This window comes from Taurulus bubalis, assembly GCF_910589615.1.
Source record: "Taurulus bubalis genome assembly, chromosome: 12".
Classification (NCBI taxonomy): domain Eukaryota; kingdom Metazoa; phylum Chordata; class Actinopteri; order Perciformes; family Cottidae; genus Taurulus; species Taurulus bubalis.
The window spans coordinates 4,772,598-4,792,818 of NC_136600.1; the positions used below are offsets into that span (position 1 = coordinate 4,772,598).

Consider the following 20,221-nt stretch of genomic DNA (forward strand, 5'->3'; position numbering starts at 1 on the left):
GCAATTCCAGAATATTTATGGCAGGAATGAAGAAGGTTGTTTTTAAGTCGTCTGACTGTAACGTGTATTAATTGCTCGTCTTGGTTCCTCTAGCCCTCCTTCGGCTACGTCATCACCTCTCCAGAGAAGAGGGAACCGTTTCCCCTGATTCACCCCTCAGAGTTCTCAGCTAGTGAGTCTCCTCACAGTGACACCATGGAACTCAGTCAAGCAGACAAAACCCTCAACCCAGGTGTGTTCACGTATCGCTCAGGCTGAGTGTCGCTCATGTCGTAGTACCAGAAGATTTCTGTGTTTTTTTAAGTGATTGACACTGTTACTCACGCTCATCTCCTCGCAGAGGACCTGGACCAGACTCTTGAGGCACCAGGTGAAAGGATGTCACCGAAAGGTGTTACTGACCCAGAACCACGGGAACAGGAGGTACGGGGACTTTTTGGATACGTTGATGGTCCTCCATGTAGGGTTCCCTCATCAGTCTGTCTGACAGAACATCCCTTCTCCTCTTCAGGACCACACTGGCAGAGCTGCACTACCTGACCACAGTGAGGCCGCTGGCGCTGATTCGAGCCCGGGAAACCAAAGCTGCGTGTCCCTCAACAATAACAGCAGCCACCTGATGCTGAGTATCAGCACAATCGCTTCAGCCATTGCAGACGCGTCCATCAGCACCGACCCATCGCAGCTGGCGGCCATGATCGTGGCGCTGACCAAGAGGAGCAGGGTGAGGAATCGACCCGGGTTCGCAGGACCCGTTGGACCAGCCGTCGGCTGCGCTGAAGGACGACATCCTGCTGAATATGTATGGCGGTGCTTTATTTTTCCTGCTATAAATATTACTCTAATATTTAACAGTATGTACGTTGATTTGGTCATTACCATGCACTGCAAAAGTGCTCATAATCTGAGTAAAGACTCTTCGTTTTCTGATGTGGGAACAGGAAATGTAAATAAAAACAAGCCATGGTTTTCCCTCGACGTAGATCGTCCCGGAGTCGGAACAGAGCGGGTTGCTGGACACGCTGCAGAGGAGCACCTGTGTGGGAGAGCTGAGCGCCTTCGACATGGAGAAATACCTGAAACAGGCCGACGTGTCGGGCAGCTGCGACTCCTCCGTGGGGCACACTACCTTTGACCTGACCGGCTGGGCCCCCGACCTCAGCAGCTCTCACAGGAACCAAGAGGCAGGACGTCCTGAGGAACAGGGGCGCTCAGCTCAGCAAGTGGATCGGGAGACTCTACAGAAGCCCACGAGAACAGACACCGAGGACGAAGGAGAGACGACGGTAAACACTAGCTCCTCAATATCTCCAGGCCATACGGGTCACTACAAAAGAAGCTCTATTCCTCGCCCTCGTACATCTTTCAGCTCTGCCCGGCGGTCAGTCGGCTCAGGGCAGGCCTCCACTGTCCCGCCCCCTGCAGGCAGAATTACAGCATGCGAGAAGACATGTGCTGCCTCAGGCGGGACCCTTGCAGAGCATGGTGTCAAGCCAGGGGAAGTGAACCCACAAGCATCCAGCAACACTAGGTCTTCCTTAGAAACATCACAGAGCGATAAAGGCTCTGCCGCCTCACCGAGGACCCCACCAGGCCTGAGGAAAGGTCAGGCGAGCCGGCCTTGTTTTAAAGGTTCCTCTTCTCCGCCACAGAGGGTGAGGAGCGCAGGGCAGCAACAGGACAGACGGAGTCGTTCTCCAGAGAAGAAACTACCACCCAGGAACACCACGGCTGCTCCGCTACCTAGTAGTTCTCTGGAGAAACATGTTGGCTTCTCTTGCCAAAACACTCAGCCTGCACCGGACGCTGCGCCTGGTGAGTAAAAACCAGAAGTTATGAGGCTTGTGATTTTAAACGACTCACTTATTCAAACAGCTGTAGAGATCAGTACACGGCATATTGCATGCAATTAGAAAGTATTGCCGCTGAGAATATTGAGATGACATCTAGGGGTGTAAGAAAGCATCACTGCACTGCTCTCTAGCAGTCGAGGGGGTTTAAACAACACTAATGAGCCGCGGTGTTATCCTTCTTCTGTCTCTGTAAATTAGTGAATACAATGGCGCCTCTGTATATTTCAGGTGAGGAAATATGAAGTGTGCACTCAAGAGCAATGAAAAATATGTCGGAAGAATAAAAATAAAATGTGGCCAAGTGGGTTGTACATATCTGACCCGCTCAGTCCCGAATTGAATGAACACTTTTCTGAATATGAAGAAAAAAAGTGATCCTTTCCATAACATGAATGTCATTTACTACATTTATCCTGTCGTGTGGGGTAACCAGTGCCTTGTGAGCGCTTTTTTATTTTTTTTACAAACTGATATTGAAATATTAAACGTGTATCTATTAAACTCTAAATGTCCTTAGATAACATGACGAGTATCATATCGCCAGAGTTTTGCCAATACACACCCTGATGACCTCGTGTGTGTTAACAGTACCTTTTTGTTCCTCAGACCTGCTGAAGGGGTTCTCTGAGCCTGCGGTGGAGGAGACTCAGTGTAGCTTCAGACCGTCCACCTCCCCGCTCACTCACTCCTCTCCAAGTCAGACCTCCATTCCCTGTGCTGATGGGTACGTATCTCACATGGTCTCGATGTCAAAATAATTGAATATAAGGCTTTTTTTTTTTTTTTTAGTAGTAACTCTTTTTGTGGCTTTAGTTTGAACTTTATCCAAATTGATAAAATGGTTTCATGACTTAATATTCAACATGTAGTCTCTTGTCTGGTGTAATTTAAGTTTCTACCACTGACCAGCACGGCACATTCTGAGTGATTGTTTCTTTCTTTGTTCCCATGTTGTCTCGTCCCAGCAGTATGGGGTCCCCCGCGTCGTCCAGCGATGGTCTGGCAAACAACCGTCCAGCCGTTGACCTCTCTCCTCAGTCTACCTGCTCCAGCCCGGGTCTCAGCCGGCTCACGTACATCTCCATGAATGACGGCACGGTCATACCTACACCTGAGAGGCAAAAGGTGCGGTAGGACGAGTCCTTGCAAACCTTATCCAGGCTGCAACCACCCTAAACGTTCCATAGTTGTTACGCGAGTAGCGATGGGTATCGTAAGGATGTTTATTGAAACTACTCCTCCAATCAAAACTAGGATTGGGTTCCAACACGTCCGGCACCTACCGGACTGAAAAGCAACCCAGATTTCGGTGCTTCCTTCCGGTGCCTGAGCCGGTTTATATATATATTTTTTTTACACTACTCTGTAAAGTTGGACGGTATATAGATACTAAAAAGGTTGCGCGGTGCCCGTACATTTAAAAACGCTAAGATTGTGATGTATCGATAATCTATTAAAATAGTGTGGATAAAGCGCACTCGCTGCTCCGCTCTCTGTTGTCCGCCTGCATGCAGAGCGGGGCTCAAGGGGGCGGGGCTTCCAGCGCTCACGCACCATACGCAGCATACACAGATCGCTGGAGACACGAGCTTTTGAACGTCCGTCCTCGGCTCTCCCAGTTGATATTAATGATGACGTGTAGTCCAGTAAAGCAGCAGTTTGTAGAATCCAACAGTGTCTGAGTTCTGTTGCACACGGTCCCATCAGGCCACCTAATGGTGGCGTCTGTTCTTTTTTTATATATTGTTTATAGTTTGAAGTTAAAAGGTTTGAAGTCAAGTGTTTTGTATTTATATTTAAAGTATACTTTAAACGGTTAATATATTGTTCAATTTGAAGAAAAAAAAAATTGCCTTGGCAATAAAAAAGTATCAGTTTAGGCACCGGTATCGGGGGAAAAAACCCAAAAGATACCCATCCCTAATCAAAACTCTCTTATTGGTGCTTTTCATCACTATATAATTGCTTCCTGGATTAGAATGTATCTTTAATCTCTGGGGTGGATGAGAGACAGACAGCAGATTTGAAATGGCACTTCTCTTAATGTTTAAGCGCTTATGTCTGTTGAACAGGTGTATTGATACGGTATTGGTCTTTTTGTGAAGGTTGTATTGCACTGAGTGTGGAGTGTTTTATCTTCTTTTCCTGGTTCACTCGTACCGCTCTGCTCTAATAATTTGATTTTAATAGTGGGTGGTACCCATCCTCTGATGGTCCGTTCTCTTAAAAGGAATTTTCAAAGCCAGATCAACGTCATGCTGTTGAAATCTGTAGATCTTCAACAAAATGCATCTCAAACGCTGAAGTTTGACAGTATTGTTAAGTGTCACTGGTTGTTCTGTCCACAGAATAACTGCACACTGGCACTAAGCACCACCATCATCCGATTCAGTCCCACTCCCCCCATGGAGCCAGATGCGCCGTCTGACCTCGATCTTCTCGGCCGGCCCAAAAGCCTGGACCAGGTGCACCCGCAGCATTCTAAGAGTCTGGACCCGCTACCGGCACAGCAGTGTAGAAGCCCGGAGCCTTCCCGCAGCGCTTCCAGTCTGAGCTGCACGCGCAGCCAGAGTGAATGTAACTACCACTGCCATGGGGGCAGAATTGGGGATCTCTCAGCAGGTTGCAGGAACCACAAGGAGCTCCCCGAGTCCAGTGCCAGACGGCTCACTAAAGTGGACTCTGGCTACTGCAGTAATGTGAACATCCAGCAAAGCAGCAGCGTCGCAGCTCCCCAGAGTGCGCAGCCGTGGGGAGCCACTAGTTCGGGGTATGCTAACGGGCTCGGCAGGCCTCCGTCCTACTCGTCAGAGGGGCTTCACTATGTGCCCATCCCGAGCTTCAAGCCCAGCTGTGCCGGCTTGTTGGACCTTCCCCACCAAGCAGATATACAGTCCCTCCTCGCTGGACGCTCGCTCTTCAACTCCCAGCAGGCTCAGCAGTATCTGGGACCCGAAGCCCCATTGCATCCTGGGGGCTACCATGTGGGAGCAACAGGAAACGGTCCCTTCGGCGTGTCCTCCACAGGCATGTCTTTTCTGTCAGCTTTCATAAATAAAGATGCAGAGTTATGCGTCAAATATCAACAGTGATGCAACTGCCGCCTCTTCTATTTTTTTTTTCCCCCCAGGCATACCCAACAGTGATCTCACAGTGAGACACATCCATCCCTCATTGGGTCATCTGGGAATGTCTGGGTCTGCTGGGACCCATCACCTCCCCAGACCCCATCAGGGCCAGCAGGACTTGGGAATGATGGGGAAACCCTACAGTCACTATGGTGCAGAGCCACTCGGGGCAGGCGGGCTCGAGGAACTGAGAGGTAGCAGTGGACTTGGTGTTCATATGAGAGTTTACTTCCTTTACCCATTGTAATTCACTGTGTTGTCGTCTTGTTAATATTCTTTGTCATAACATGACTAATTGTACATGTGGGCAGTTTGTTGAATGTAAGCGAGATGATCATTCTCATGCAAATCAGAAAATTACCACAAGCAAGTTTATCTCTTATTTTGTAATTGCTGCGATAAATTCTAGTGCTCAAGTCTTTTGCATCTCTGACACTCACTGACGGTAAAGCGTGACATCGCACTTCTCCTCCACCGGGGGGCAGCGTTTCCCCGCATCAGCTGTGCCTGTTCCCCTGCTGTCCTCAGGCCAGGTGGTGGTGCCAGAAGAGCTGCGGTTCCCTCACGCCTGCTGCGTTGGCATCGCCTCGCAGACCTCCCTCAGTCTCTTCAACCCCTCAGAGAGATGGCAGCAGGTGTCAATCACTGTCGCCAACCTGGCCATCGATGGAGAGAAGGTGGGCAGAGTGCAGAGTGGTGACGAATTTGAGGCACAAAAGTATCTTCATAATTGTTTTAATATATCTGTCGAAACCAGTGGACCAATGATTGAAGTACCCCTTTTCCTTCCGTCGCAGGTGGACAGCTTGCCGTACCAGTGGCTTATAGTGAAGAACAAGACCATCATTGCCCCCAAGAGCACGGAGGAGCAGAAGGTGTTGTTCATCCCTCCACAGGCTGGCGTGTACCAGTGTGTCTTCAGCGTTTGCTCCTGGCCCGCATCGGCGGAGACGGAGGTCGCTGCCAGGGCCAACATCTTCGCTAAAAGGGTGGTGCTGTTTGCCATAGCAGAGAATCCTGCAATAGAGGTGAGCGCTGCCACTAAATGACCCATGAAAGGCATTTAAAGCTCTTGCACAGTACGTGGGACGAGGATCTCAACTTAACTTTGACTCTCAGGTTGAAGTAAGCAAATCTGGCTGTCTGGATTTTGGAGACCTTCCTGGAGGTAGCGCCAAATCCCTTCCTCTCCAACTGCTCAACAGGACCCGCGCCACAGTGCCGATCCGGCTGGTTATCAGCGCTGTGAGTCATCCGTACAGTTCTACCAGAGAGGCGCCAACGACCATTTTCTTAGCCCAAGTTAGACCCGGCGGTGTGAACTGAAACAAAATGTTATCCTTTTTAAATTTGTTATTGTCATCTTTTGTGGTTGTTTGCATCAAGTTGATAAGTGATTGTATTTTTTTTTTATACATTTGCCTTGATTTTAAAAAAAGAAATAGTAGCTTTAGTCATATTTTAAACTGCTTAGAGCCCGTGTTAGGAAGTTGGACAGATCATAACTTTATATAGCTGTGAATACATCTCATCACTATGTATTCTAGTGTATCGCATGACTGGAATGAATTACAATATAGTACGGGTCGGACTTTATTAAGTTACATTTTTAAGGATTATTTTGGATTTATAGTTCAGCTTTATGTCTTCAGTCACGGAAATATGAGATTGATCCGCTGCCATCTCTGATTTCTACATGTTCTAAAACCTAATCTAAACACTGGATTCAATTGGTCCTACTTCCAGCATGAATCTGGTCTTAACTCTGAGGAAATGAATTGCTTTGCTTTACATAGCAGCGAAAACACAGCAGTGAGCTTAATAAATCTCATCTGAATGTTCACATCTGACATCTCATTTCTCCAGAACGCGACAGCTTGGCGATGCTTCACCTTTTCCACGTACCCCGTTTCCATCACTTCTGAGGCGGCGCAGCAGGCGGCACACGGGACGCCGCTGTCCTCGCCCTCGGTGATGAATCACGTGATGCATGCCAGCTACGGAGAGGTTAGAAAGGCATAAAATCATTAAAACCTCAATCAACACCTCGGGTCACTTGTATTGTTATTTCATGCTGCGGTGTCTACAGCTGCTGAGGGGTTGGGTCTGTGTTTTTGTTTGGTTTCTGAAAGGCAGAACATTAAGATGGCTTCATCACTCACAGGATGCATTTTGATTTGTTTCAGAATCCACAGGGCTTCATGGTCTGGGTCCACTTCAGGCCCCCTCAGAAGTACTCTGTTTCTTCAGGTAACACCAACCAACCAACTATTTTAAATGCTGTACAGCGACACTCTTTTAATCAAATCACCAAACCCAGTCCCTTCCTGCTAACTGCTTGTGCTTGTCAGGAGAGCTCGGCCCGGCGGATGAGTACAGCGCTCGGGTGGACATTGAAGTGGACTCTCCTGGTTCTTGTCATGTGATCAGGAGTATTCCTCTCAGGGCCAGGTCCGGAACGGCAAGGGTCCATGCTCCTAAAGACCTCCAGGTAGTCCAACTGCCATATGGCTTTATTATTATTATTTGTTCAGACTGATAGTGTAGCTCTGCACACAAATACATAGAAAATACATTATTTATGCCATGTGACTAGTACGTCTTTGTAGTCGTGAGATAGGCCAAAAGAAAACAAGCTGCTCTATCAACTGTAACTGAAAATTACTGAACCAGAACAGATGTATATTTCAAATGACAAAAAAAGGTTAAGCAAACTGTAAGAATACACAGGGATTGTTGTCGTTAGCAGTGACCAACTTAGACAAGCTAAGCTAATCAGTAGTGTTGCAACGGACCGCAGTTGATCCGTGATGTGTACTTTTGGGGCGGTTGAAATTATGGCAACAAAAAAATCTGTAACGGACGATTTGGCTCATAAATCAGCAATCTGTATTGGCGGCAAAAAAGCATCATCGGTGCAGCTCTAAAAGATTTATTCTATTTCCAAATACGCTAGTTTGCCAAACTTGAAGGTGAGACGGGGATCGTAGTGTCAAGTCAGCACACAGAACCCAACTGTGGATGTTTGCTTTGCAAACGTTAAGCTGATGGGAGGCAGAACTTTTTATTCACATAAAGTTTCATTCCTTGTTGAAGTTTCCTCGTCCTCTGAAGCGTTGCTGTGCTACTTTTGTCTAGACGGTCAGCCTGTGTGCTCCAGCGGGTAAATCCAGTCAACAGACGCTGCCATTAAAGAACGCAGGGAACATTGACGTGCAGCTGAAACTCAAGGTAATTCTGACCTTCACTTTTATTATTAGATTCGGGGTTTGGGTAAGCCTCTGTGACATTTTGGGCTCAGACTGTGGCATTTGTGACTGTGATATTTTGCTCCTGTTCTTGTTTTCTCCATTTAGGGCTGGCCGACATGGCAGAAAAATCTAATCTCAGACTTTTCCGCATCACACCATGTTTTTTTTCTTAAAAACAAACTAGACCGACAAAGGAACTATTACCTTTCATCAAACTTCACTTCTTAAAAACATGAGTTAAAGATGTTTCTGGATTTTGTTTTCATCCCTGAAGAAAAAACCTTTTTTAAACAAGATTAAATGCATTCCCATGTTGGATGCGATTCCATTCACATCCCAGGAACCATGGTGGTTGTGTAATTACCCGAGAGAAAGTGAATATTGATTTTTCATTTTTTCATGAAAAATCCATGGTCCTAAACCATTTAAAATGAATTGATTAAATCAATTCATGCCCCGCTCTATATATCTATGCTCCGTCTTTTCCTCCTTGTTGCCTCCCAACATTCAACCCAGTGTTTCTTTGCCCTCATTTATTCATTCGTGTTTAAAGGGCAGTGATGCTGAGGACGGTTTCTCTGTGGCACCTGAGGAACTGTGTCTGAAGACGGGAGAGGAGCAAAGCATCGTGGTGTCCTTCAAAGCACAGGGCAGCAGGAAATGTCGAGAAAGGTACAGACGCATCTATTGCTATTGAAGTAACCAACAGAAGTCTCGTCAGTGAGACTTTCAGGATGTAAAAGGTTAAGGTCACTGTGACCATAAAACATGTTTTGGCTAGTGATGGTGAGATGAAGCATTGAAGCTTTCCATCCAATCGGTTCGCTCATGTCCCGACGCTTCACGGAGCTTCATTTGCTCTACTGCGCCACCAAGTGGACAATACATGTAAAACAAGCAGAGTGATCATAACGACACCATGGCTTTGGTGTGTGTGAAGCTTTAAATTGAATAAATTATGTTTGTGACGCCAATACATCAATTATTAACTTATTAATATTGTGTCTATCTTTATGATATATTGGCGGGGTCAAAATCAAAACTCGAAACCAATTGGGAGAGGGTTGTGATGTGACTGTGGGTCAGTGGTTAGAATATCTGACTTTCAGTCAGAGGATCGGTGTTTCGAGCCTCAGCTCCGCTAGTCCATGTTGATGTGTCCAATTTTTTTAAGTAAAAATAAGAACTTTTCCACAGTGCTGGGCTTTTTGAGACTATTTCGCCTGCTTTATAAAATACCCTTTCACAGGCACACATGAAGCTGGGTACAGAGAGGAAGGGGGAAATCCATTGAGTTTCGCTGCCCCTTTATTTCAAATCGCACGGCAAACCCACGAACCATGTTCTGAATCAGTCACGTGGTACGGGCGGCTCGCGAGGCTTCGAACGTCACCGCATACGTCATCGACACAAGCCTCGATACGCGCTTCACCAAAATCTACCTGGATTACTCGACACGCATCGAAGCCTCGACACGAAAGGACACATCACTAGTTTTGGCCACAACCAGGGGGCGGCGACTCTGGTTGTATAGAAGTATATGCTTCATGTGTTGAAGCTGCATTCTCTCTCCTGACCACCAGGGGGTGACTCCTCTGGTTGTATAGAAGTCTATATACATGACTCTACTTCTCTCTTGATTTATTCCCTCAGTAAACATTGTAAACATGAGTTTATGTCTCAATCTCTAGTTTCAAGTCTTCTTCAATACAGCATGATGTTCATTTAGTAAATTATGGTCATTTAGAATCAAACAGACCATAAAGCAGGGGATGCTTTAGGGCGGGGCTACAGGGTGATTGACAGGTTGCTACCACGGCGTTGTCCGTGTTTTCGTTTTTGAACTTTATCCTTTTCACCGTGTGTTTTCAGTTCATGCAAGTTAATTGTAACATTTCCCCAAGATGGCGACGGCCAAACTCGAGGCTTAAAAGCCATCGTCCACAAACCAGTGGGAGACCAGGTCGGTTTATGTACCGGCTATGGCCATCATGAATTCATATGCTAATTATGACAATTTCACATATCTTCAAGGATAAAAACCAGTGATGACATTCTGGACAGACATGGAAGTAAACTGTAATTTGAGTGGTTGACTGAGGCCTACAACCGGTGGTGATTCTACTTTCTGAAGTAACCTAACATTTTGGCCTTTTTGTATGAGTGGAACAATGATGCAATGTTTTTTTTTAATTGAATTTTGTTTTTGTATAATTGGGTCACCGAATGCATACTTAATGAAAAACTACTTCTGTGAGTGAGGGCATATTATAAAGCGGAGGACTGTGTGGGGGAATATAGCAATGGTTTTGGCATCAAGTCATATCCATTGCTGTTTTTCCTAAAAGGGATTTAACCAAACTACAACATTTCAATGAAATGCATTTGTGTTGTTGGATGGTCATAAGCACCGTCTTGGCTCATTCCATCACGCCGGGTGCAGTGGACGGGTCGACTCACTACTGGGATGACTGGTTGTGTTGCAGCCTCCTCACCATCTTGGTGCTGCCATCGGGGCCTCAGTACGAGGTGACCCTGAGAGGAGAGCTGGTCCCAGAGGACACTGGGAAGCCCGCCGTCCCCTCTGCTGCCGGCGTTGGTCCCGGCGTTGCCAATGACGTTCCACCAATCCTCTCCAACAAACAGCTGGTAGCCTGGGGAGGGGTCACGCTGGGACGAGCTGAGTATGCAACTTTTCAGTTCCTCATTCATTTCACCTTTACTTGGTTGCAGGAAAAAGAAAATGTTGTTTTGTTATCAATTATTCATTGGAAAGTAATCAATAAAAAACTCTGGGCCCAGTGGGCCTTCTTATTCTATTAAGGGTTGTATAATGTTATTCATGAGAAGGGACAGAGGGGCTCTACAGGGACTGTTATTTCTCAGATGCTATTTCAACATAATGCACAATTTATTTATACTCGTTGAAGGGAGGTAAAGTACAGACGCAGTAACGAGGCTCCATCCCCATAGAACGATGCCTTCGTTAAAGGTTTTAACTGGAAGCAGGTTTGACTTTATGGAGGACATTTAGATAATGACTCTCAAACCAAAGTTTGTCAAAGGCTTCAAGTTCAACACAGAACTCCGCCACACTGCCTGTTATCTCATAACCAACCGTCTCCGTTGTTTTCTAGCCAACAGAAGCTGGTTCTTAGGAACAACTCGACCAACGCCGCCCAGCAGCTGCGGCTGGTCATTCGTGGTCAAGACCAGGACTGTTTTAAGGTCAGTTGTAATATTTATCTTAAAAACATCTCTTTTCCTCCTCGCAAAGATTTTTGTGTGTGTTTTGACTGCCTGCCAGGAATCGCATGCAGAGTTTGAAGTAAACACATTATGTCATCTATCAAATTACAGAATTCAATCCTGGAAGATCTTATGCAGCCCGTGTATCCACTTAAAAAACCCAAGTGCAGTTCCGCCCCTATCTAAGGCTGACTGTCTTAAACCTTTCCGGCCCATGAGCCAGATTTAATCATCTGAGTCTCACCCTGGGACCCCGGGCTCATTAAAATGCACCGGGAAAACTTGTGTCGTGTCACCAGAATCAGGTCGTCGCTCCGCTCACGGTTTGAAAAAACCTCTGCGCTAGACTGTGAGGCGGAGAGGCCCCGTCTCCTGATGAAGGGCTGTGAGTTCAGCCGGAGTTCACTCCACCTTCAGATTTCTTTTTTTCAAGTTGTTAGCCTATGGCTCCGCAAAGCCCGGTCACAGTCTGCATCAATAATGCAGAGACTACAGCTGCTAACATGTCAGCCTTTACAGGGCTCTGCCCGACAACACGGCGCCAAAAGGACGTCTCCGACCGGCACAAGAGCGCAAAAAAGATGCGGCGACCCCCAAACCAATGGGTGACGTCACGCTGACGGCGTCCCCTTCTTACAGTTTTTGGTTGCAGCTCACTACTCACTGAAGCCAATGCTTCATATGTTAAAGCTGCATTCTCTCTCCTGACCACCAGGAAGAGACTCCTCTGGTTGTATAGAAGTGTATGCTTCATATGTTAAAGCTGCATTCTCTCTCCTGACCACCAGGGGGCGACTCCTCTGGTTGTATAGAAGTCTACATAAATGACTCATTGGCTGCAAAAAAAAAACATCAATGCGATCCAAGATGTTGACGGCCAAATCTCTGCCTTTCTAAACATCAGTCCACAAACCAATGGGTGACATCACCATGACTACGTCCTATTCTTATATACAATCTATGCTCAAGTGACATCTCTTAGGACATTTTATCAGACTTCAGCTCCCTGTGAAGCCACAAAAGGCTTAAAACAACTCTATAAACTCTGTAAAAATTCTCCTGACCCTTTAGCAATTGAACAGAAATGCAACAGAACTGTGATGAAGCACTGGTTGAAGATATGAAGTGTATAAACCTTTCCGTCTCCCTCAGCTCGAGAGCATGTTCAGCCTGGAAGAGCGTCTGACCCGAGACGGGGAGCTGTCCATTCGGCCCAAAGAGGACGTGGCCGTCCACCTGCTCTTCGCTCCCACCAGGGTGGCCTGCATGTTGGCCAAGCTGGAGATCAAACAGTCTGGAGTCCGGCCCTCTCAGCCCGGGGTCAAGTTCACTGTGAGGACGGAGGACTCTGGCCTCTTTCTCTGTAGCCGGCCATCTCTTTGCACGTCTCTCACTTCTCTGTAGTCTGACTCTGTTTTCCCGTCTCGTGTTGTTGTGCTTTTTTCCGATATAAATAAATGGGATTTAAGTGTAAGTGGGATCCTATGTTTCCCCTCAGATTCCTCTCTCGGGCTACGGCGGGACGAGCAACATCATCCTGGAGGACCAGAGGAAGCAGGGCGACGGATACGTGGCCACGCTGAGCGACATCGCCGTCGGCCGCGTCAGCAAAGTGTGCCTGTGCGTGAGGAACACCGGCTCCAGGGCGGCGTACATCAAAGCCGTGGCCTTCTCCGACGTGCAGACGCGCTCGGTCATGGAGCCCTGCGTCATCAGCCTGGCCCCGTCCCAGTTTGTACTGAAGGAGAGGACGCAAGAGGTAGGAGTTATTATGATGACCAAGATGATGCAATCATTTATTATGAATAACGACGGCCCTTCATTTAGTCTCGTAGCCATCGTTGGTTCTTTTCTTTAGAAGATCTCCTCTGTGCCTTGTCCGTGTCAATAGTTCTGTGTGTTTCCAGGTGATCACTGTGCTGATGAAGTCCACCCAGAGAGAACTGGCCCTGGGTCAGTCGGCCGATGCTCTGCTGGCGACCGTCTGTCTGTTCTGTGGAGACGAGGTCTCCAGGCAGCAGTACAGGAGGTGAGACCTTCCAACGCACTTTGCTTTGACGCTATTAACGTTGTAATGTGCTGTGGGAATTGGTAGTGAATTATAGCTGATGATTAACTCTGACCCGTTCTAAGGAAAAGTTTATTACAAAGCTCTGTAACCAAAATGTCCTTTTGTCTTATCAGTGTCGCTTTGCTCCGTTCAGTGGAGACACCCCAGGCATAAACATGGTCTTTTATATGCTGGTCAATTTTAAGCTCTTGGGTTATTTGGCGTCCATAACATGTCTTCTTTCAGACCAGTAGAAGGAAAACATCCACAGAACACACATTCAGGTGTTTATTTTACTACTTTGAAAGAAGAAATATACATTTGTTTTACCTGAACCACATGCAGTATATTCACATCTTTTTAAAAGGTTGTTCTCGCATTCCTAAAAAAACACGGTGATTTAAAAATAACACATTTGTGGAAAGGCGATGCCTCCTTTACATATTCAAATGTGTAATTTCAGAAAACCTGTAACCCGAGTCCTTTTCTTTCCTCTATTCACCTGTAGCGCCTTAAACTGTTTCAAATGCAAACTGTGTGCACAGATGCACTCAGTGAGAACAATACAGGGGAACTGAAACTGTTGATGTACCAGACCAGTAATTCCTTTTTATTTTCTCATTTCCACAATAACATCAAAACCCAGTATTGTCTGGTCAGCTTTGTAATGCACACAGCAGTATGTGTGATACACCGGCCGGCAGACCAGTTGAATGCTGGACTTCAGATTCAAATAACGGAAATCTTTAAAAGTGCTGTTTAATAATTAATAAATTCCAATTCCATAGGCTCCCCCCCCCCCCCCCCCCCCCCCCCCCCCCCACACACACACACACACTCACCAATAACGGCTGTTTGTGTGTGTGTTTCTTCAGATTGCTTCAGAGCAAACCAGAGGCTGTGAGGAAGGCTCTGTCTGAAAACAGTCTGCTGAAAAACATCCCCTTCAATGAGAAGTTCCTGGGAGAGGAACACGTCACAGAGAGTAAGATGTCCATATAATGCCATTTAACAGAAATGCTGATTATTACTGAAAAGGGATTTGTATCTAGTCAGTTCTTCAAAACGTCTCTATCTGATGCTCGATACACTGAGGTTCATTACAGAAGAACATTGGTGTCTCTCTGATTCCTCCCTTCTCTGTAGCCTACGACCTGCCCCAACGGCCCAACGAAGCTCACATTTTCTACGGAAACATGAGCAAGGTCGTGGTGTCGTTGCTGGGAAGTACCAAGAGCAGCGACGGTGAGCCGAGCGGCCACATCGAGCTGCCGCCCTCCTCCAGGCTGCGCTCCGAGACCGGCGGGTACGGTCTGCTTCTAGCGCTCTGCTACGACGCAACAATGCATTCCTCCATACAATAAGCCTAGAAAACCAACTGGTCATGTGGATCAAGGACTCGCCCCGCGTTGCCTTGAACAAAACTGAGAAATGTCTCGCTGAATTGAAGTTTAGGGGTTAGGGCCGCTTTTAACAGCTGTAAATGGGGCTTCAACATAGTTTCATTAAACTCTCACACAAACGTCTCATTTATCCAGTCGTATGCAAACAAACACATCTTCGCTAAAACCGTAGTATCTACAGTACAACACTGTTTTTAATCGTTCTTTTTTGTTTATGCTTCACATGAGGTAACGCAAAGAGGAATTGATGAAGTGTTCCTTTTTAATACGCACAGTGATTATGTAAAAAGCAATACTGTAGAACTGTTTTTATCGTGAGTGTAGTCAATGAAATGCATCCTATAAGCTGCAGTGTTCAGTTAAATGTTGTTTTAATCCCCAGCGGCTTGACGAACGCCAACGTGTCTCTGGACGTGCTGCCGGTGAAAGGCCCCCAGGGTCCAGCTCTGAGAGTGGCAGAGCCCTCCTTAAAGGTACCAGGAGCCCCTCTGCTTTCCACTAATGGCTTCACTGTGCTGAGTAATGAGATGCTGGTGCTACTGGAGGACATGAAGGAATGTGTCCCACTGCATTTGACATAAACAAAGGAAAATAGTTTTCAATGCATGACGCTTGTTTCCCTTCAGGCTTCAGAGCCGGTACACCGGCAGTCCGAGTCCTGGACCGTCCACCCAGAACATCTTGTCCTAGCAGCGCCCACCATCCGTGAGTGGACTCTAAATGCATGTTATATGACATTATACACCTCAGCTTTGAGTGCGGCGGCAAAGCGGGTACCCCTGACCTGCCGGTGAAGGACACGCCGTCTGATCAGTACCCAGCCGCACAAATCTGTCTTTTGCTGATGGTGTCTTATTGTTTTCAGACGGCACGGCCTCCACCAGTCAGGTTCAGATCCGGAACAATACGTCCAGAGAGCTGAGCTTTGACTTGTCCTGGCCCGCTCACTGCCTCACCATCACCCCTCAGCACGGCGTTATCGAGCCCCAGTAAGAACACCCGTGCTCGTGGTTTCATTTGTTACCTAACTGTATCGGTGATGCCATACGCTCAATGTTGATTTGCGGTGTCTGTAAACGGTGCAGCCTGATGTGATCCTCATCCCATGGGACTTTTAATGAATCATGTGTGTCCTGTTTCTTTATTAATGTTCAAGGTGCCACCTGCAGATTCTGATCAGCCCCAACCCTTCACTAGCAAGTAAATCTACCCTGCTGCCGTGGAGCGGACATATTTATGTCCAGTGTGACGGTCAACAGAAGGTATGGGACACACGGGACCTTCAGCTCTTCAACCCTCCAGACAAGTCGCTCATGAATCTTGTGATGTGCTGTGAGATCTTGGAGGGATAGTGATAGTTGTGTGACGAGCCAGTTGGCTCCAGTTTAGAGAAGCAGGAGCAAAGACGTGTACTGCTGTGGACGGTTTAGCTGCTATCTTGAGAATATAGTCACCGCTTTACGTTGCTGTCTACTACTGATGATGAAACTTGAAACTTGTATCCGGCTATGCTTTTTTTTTTCTTTTGACTAAAACCAGTCTTTGACTTCTCAGAAAACCAAAGTTTCTGGTTCATTGCTGCCTGGTTTGGTTAGTTTGTGTGTCGTCACACAATAACACAGAGTTTAACTATATTTGTTTGTCTGATTTTTGTTTTGTGTTTTCTCAGATGGATGTTTTTATTCTTTCTTAAAAATGTTGTATTAGATGTTGCAAGCCTTTTTATATCTACATTTTATAAGCATCTGGAAGTCACACAAACGAGGCAAATTTGTGATTCTGGGCTATACAAAATCAAATCGCTTGAATTGAACATGCCAACCGGTCGAGGCCGCGGTAGACCAGCAAGGGCCTCAATCTGCCACGTAAAATAACTTTTTTTTAGGAGTCTAAAATGTGTGTTGCTGCTGGCCCAGTACACAGCAGCAAACCGCTTTGCTCCTAGACTTCTGACTGTAACTAATACTCTGACTATGGACAAGAACCAGGAAAATGTCCGAACCCTCCTTTAACCACTGGTTCAGTTCATTAGGGTCCAGATACGCGGGGACCTGGCTCTGGATGTGTCCGCGGCCCCAGCAGACGGGCCCCTGTTGGCCCTGCCGCCTCAGGCTGCCAACCCAGTGCTGCCCGTGGCCCGGCTCGCTGCCAGGCCCTCCCTACCGCCGCAGATCCCACAAGCGCCTCAAGCCCCGGTGGAGATCGGCAACAAGACCATCATGTTCCCCCCCACCACCTCAGGGGACACGTCAGGTAGGGGGGTCGTAGCCTCTTTTATCTAGGGGCCTAAAATCTTCAGACTGACCTTTTGTAACTTGAGGCCCACTTCTGATCGTTAAAAGAAATGAGAGGATACCTTCCCAAATGTATACAAAGAAAACAAACAAAGAAATAAATATACTGGGCTGGAAATATGTCCGCCACTAAATATGTGCCACTGTCAGCTGTAGGGACCGGAATCTATTATGGATCCTAACTGTATGTATTCAAGGTTGTTCCTCGCCACATCTGGTGCTCCCTCATGAGGTTGTCTCCCTCATGAGTTTAAAATGTCTTGTTCTAAAACGATCCATTCTGTGTCGTTGAGTCTCTCTCTCTCTCGCGCTCCCCCCCCCCCTCCCTCTCCTTCAGAGGCCCTGCTGGAGGTCCAGAACGGGGCCGGTGAAGTGAGGTGGTGCCTTTCATCATTTGCTCCTCCATATGTCAAGGTGATTTTTTTTTTTTTTGTGTTGCTTATTATCGTCTTTCTACTGTCAACAGTTTACGGTTCTTCTCTTCGTCATCCCTCCTCGGGAATCAAATTATTTCATTTGTAGTTTAGTTTATTTCCAATTTCTTAGCTTCAGCATGAGTGTTTTTGTCTCATGACCCTTTAGTAATGTGTGTTTTGTAGCTTCACATGTTGTCGCTGGTCTTGCTGCTGGCCCGTTGGGTGACAGCGGGGGTCCCTTCTCTCTCCTCAGGCCGTTGACAACACTGGAGACGTCTACCGGGCCACTTACACTGCTTTCAGATGCTCCGGGATCTCGGGCACTCTGGGCGCGTATGAGAAGATGCAGGTAGGCTCCAGCTGTTCTGAGCTCCCAGAGCATTGGTTGGGTTTAGACCAGCGGATCAAAATAGTTTGCCTCCTGACTCCACATATACATAAATACTGCATTCAAAAGAAATAATTTAATGTTGCGTTACTTTCAGGGCATCTAGGTTTAAAGAAACAAGTCTTTTTACAGATGAAGAGCTCGAACAGTCATGAAGGAAGACGTACAGAACACACTTTGTTCTGTACCAACATTTCATTGGGTTTGTTTTTACACGGTTGGCCCATCTTCTGTGCCTAAAAACTATAATAATCAAGCAATGGATTAAGGTTATTTATCCCAAATAAAACAAATAAAGCATTTATTTTGAATGTCTACTTTTATAGTTTAGGCCACTTCACACGTTACGGACTTCACTACTTTTAAATCCTGGTGACATTTTCAACATGGTTTTTAATGAGTTTCCTTGAATGCATTTTACTTTTAATATGTTCGGTTATTTTATCAACTTCATTCAAATGTTACAAAAGTGCATATCGATTGTTTCGCATATATGAGTTTCTCAAAATGTACCACTTTAATTTCAGAATACACATGTTTATACTGTAGATGTGTGTTGCTCCGAATATTTCCTCTGCAATTTCTTAGTAGTTTTGACCTACAATGGCTCTAATATGCTGTCGTGAAACAAAGTCCCTCTAACAGCTACTCCTACCTCTCATAGCCCGACGATATGACTGGCTCTGTTCTGTGTAGCGTGCTGGAGAGACGGTTTACAGCACCAATGCCTTGGAAGTGGGACATCTAAACAGAATGCAGCCATTTTTTTTTAAACTGGCCAGTCTAAATGTGACGTCTGTAGACTGCTTAGTTGTTTCCAGTCTGGTTGGCAGCACCTTGTTGAGCCATCTCCTCCGTCTGTGGTTCAGACTGCTGGGAAACCTTACATGAATCCTTCAGTCGTTCTGAGCTCATGGAGACCTTTTACAAAATGTATTGTTTTTGATAATTGTGTGCAGTTTCAAAGCGCGGTTCTTTTGACTTTTTGAGCATTTAGTTGTAGGTTTGCTGTGCTAACTACAAGCTGTAGCTGCTGTATGTTCCACTGGAACACAGCAGCAGTAAAACTGTTGTATGTTCCACCGTTCAGAGGGAAGAGGCCTCCGAGAACGTGTTTGAGTATAAGCAGCATTTATTCGGTGGAATCACTTCTCTAATGGTTCGCTTGCTCTCCCAGGTGCCGATTACGTTCCTGCCCAGGGACCGAGGGGACTATGCCCAGTTCTGGGACCTGGAGTGCCACCCCGTGTCTGAGCCCCAGCAGAAGACCAGGATCCGGTTCCAGCTCTGTGGCACTGTGAGGACTTGTGTGTTGCTTTAGTGGGACTCCAACAGCGTACTATTGAGCAAACATCTGTCTGTAGTCAAGGTGTTCCACTGGAAAAAGACAATGTTCATGGTTTTGATGTGAGATTACATGTATGTTATGTGAGGTCTAATTTAGCTCAAAATACAGTTCTTATAGTTTTTATCCAAAGCGCTTTTAGACTTAAAGTGGGTGTGATGGTTTCAGGAAGGGGTTTTAATCGCGTCGGCAGATGATCAGCAGTAGATTTAGTAGGAGGCGTCTCACAAGCTGCAAGTCTTCTCAAGTGTCTTTTACAACCTGCTAGTTCTGAAGTGGAGTTTTTACTAAATAGTGTCTGTCTAAAGGGAGTGAAGTCTGGACCAGTGGAAGGACCCCAGGAGGGAGACTGCTCTCTGGTGAAGACAGAGGCCACGGTCAAGACCAGGAAGAGACTCGATGGCTCGGCAGGCAAGACCCGGTGAGACCCGGGTTACAAGCAAACCCTATTTTAAATCCACGTCCTTTATAGAAGAGTTGAATGCACCTTCAGGTCATGTTTCATAGCAGGCGTCTCCTCTTTGCTCTCTGTTGAAACACATTTCTTCCTTCCAGCCAGGAGGAAGCTGCGCGGCGCGGCGTGTACGCGCCGCAGGATCTCTACGCCTTCCCGGCCACCCGGACCGGGGAGTCCAGCACCCTGAAGGTCAACATCCGCAACAACTCGCCCGACACGCACGAGGTGAGGCCCGCCGGGCTCATGAGCACACGTTCTCTTCCCCACTGAAGACCAACCTCTCCATAATTGTATTATTTTAGATGCTAGCTTGCATTGTGTTTTCATTTTATTCAATATTGCCATTACAAAGTGCACAACTGTCTTTGTGGTTTTTGTACTAAATGA

The 20,221-nt window shown here is 46.6% G+C and overlaps 1 protein-coding gene across 1 annotated transcript in view; it reads left to right on the forward strand.

The window, feature by feature from the left end:
- cep192 (centrosomal protein 192) overlaps positions 1–20,221 on the forward strand; it is a 30,342-nt gene that overhangs the window by 7,529 nt on the left and 2,592 nt on the right. The window contains exons 18-50 of the mRNA XM_079228057.1: positions 94–232; positions 341–423; positions 512–802; positions 984–1,815; positions 2,460–2,577; positions 2,822–2,978; positions 4,202–4,880; positions 4,984–5,175; positions 5,510–5,658; positions 5,779–6,009; positions 6,101–6,226; positions 6,848–6,988; positions 7,168–7,231; positions 7,333–7,472; positions 8,120–8,212; positions 8,786–8,904; positions 10,719–10,916; positions 11,370–11,460; positions 12,634–12,813; positions 12,980–13,240; positions 13,389–13,510; positions 14,407–14,516; positions 14,678–14,837; positions 15,317–15,407; positions 15,561–15,639; positions 15,800–15,923; positions 16,091–16,196; positions 16,959–17,187; positions 17,566–17,642; positions 17,898–17,993; positions 19,210–19,329; positions 19,686–19,798; positions 19,933–20,059. Of these exons, the coding sequence (XP_079084183.1) occupies positions 94–232; positions 341–423; positions 512–802; positions 984–1,815; positions 2,460–2,577; positions 2,822–2,978; positions 4,202–4,880; positions 4,984–5,175; positions 5,510–5,658; positions 5,779–6,009; positions 6,101–6,226; positions 6,848–6,988; positions 7,168–7,231; positions 7,333–7,472; positions 8,120–8,212; positions 8,786–8,904; positions 10,719–10,916; positions 11,370–11,460; positions 12,634–12,813; positions 12,980–13,240; positions 13,389–13,510; positions 14,407–14,516; positions 14,678–14,837; positions 15,317–15,407; positions 15,561–15,639; positions 15,800–15,923; positions 16,091–16,196; positions 16,959–17,187; positions 17,566–17,642; positions 17,898–17,993; positions 19,210–19,329; positions 19,686–19,798; positions 19,933–20,059 (5,838 nt within the window). The remainder of the gene's footprint in view (positions 1–93; positions 233–340; positions 424–511; positions 803–983; positions 1,816–2,459; positions 2,578–2,821; positions 2,979–4,201; positions 4,881–4,983; positions 5,176–5,509; positions 5,659–5,778; positions 6,010–6,100; positions 6,227–6,847; positions 6,989–7,167; positions 7,232–7,332; positions 7,473–8,119; positions 8,213–8,785; positions 8,905–10,718; positions 10,917–11,369; positions 11,461–12,633; positions 12,814–12,979; positions 13,241–13,388; positions 13,511–14,406; positions 14,517–14,677; positions 14,838–15,316; positions 15,408–15,560; positions 15,640–15,799; positions 15,924–16,090; positions 16,197–16,958; positions 17,188–17,565; positions 17,643–17,897; positions 17,994–19,209; positions 19,330–19,685; positions 19,799–19,932; positions 20,060–20,221) is intronic.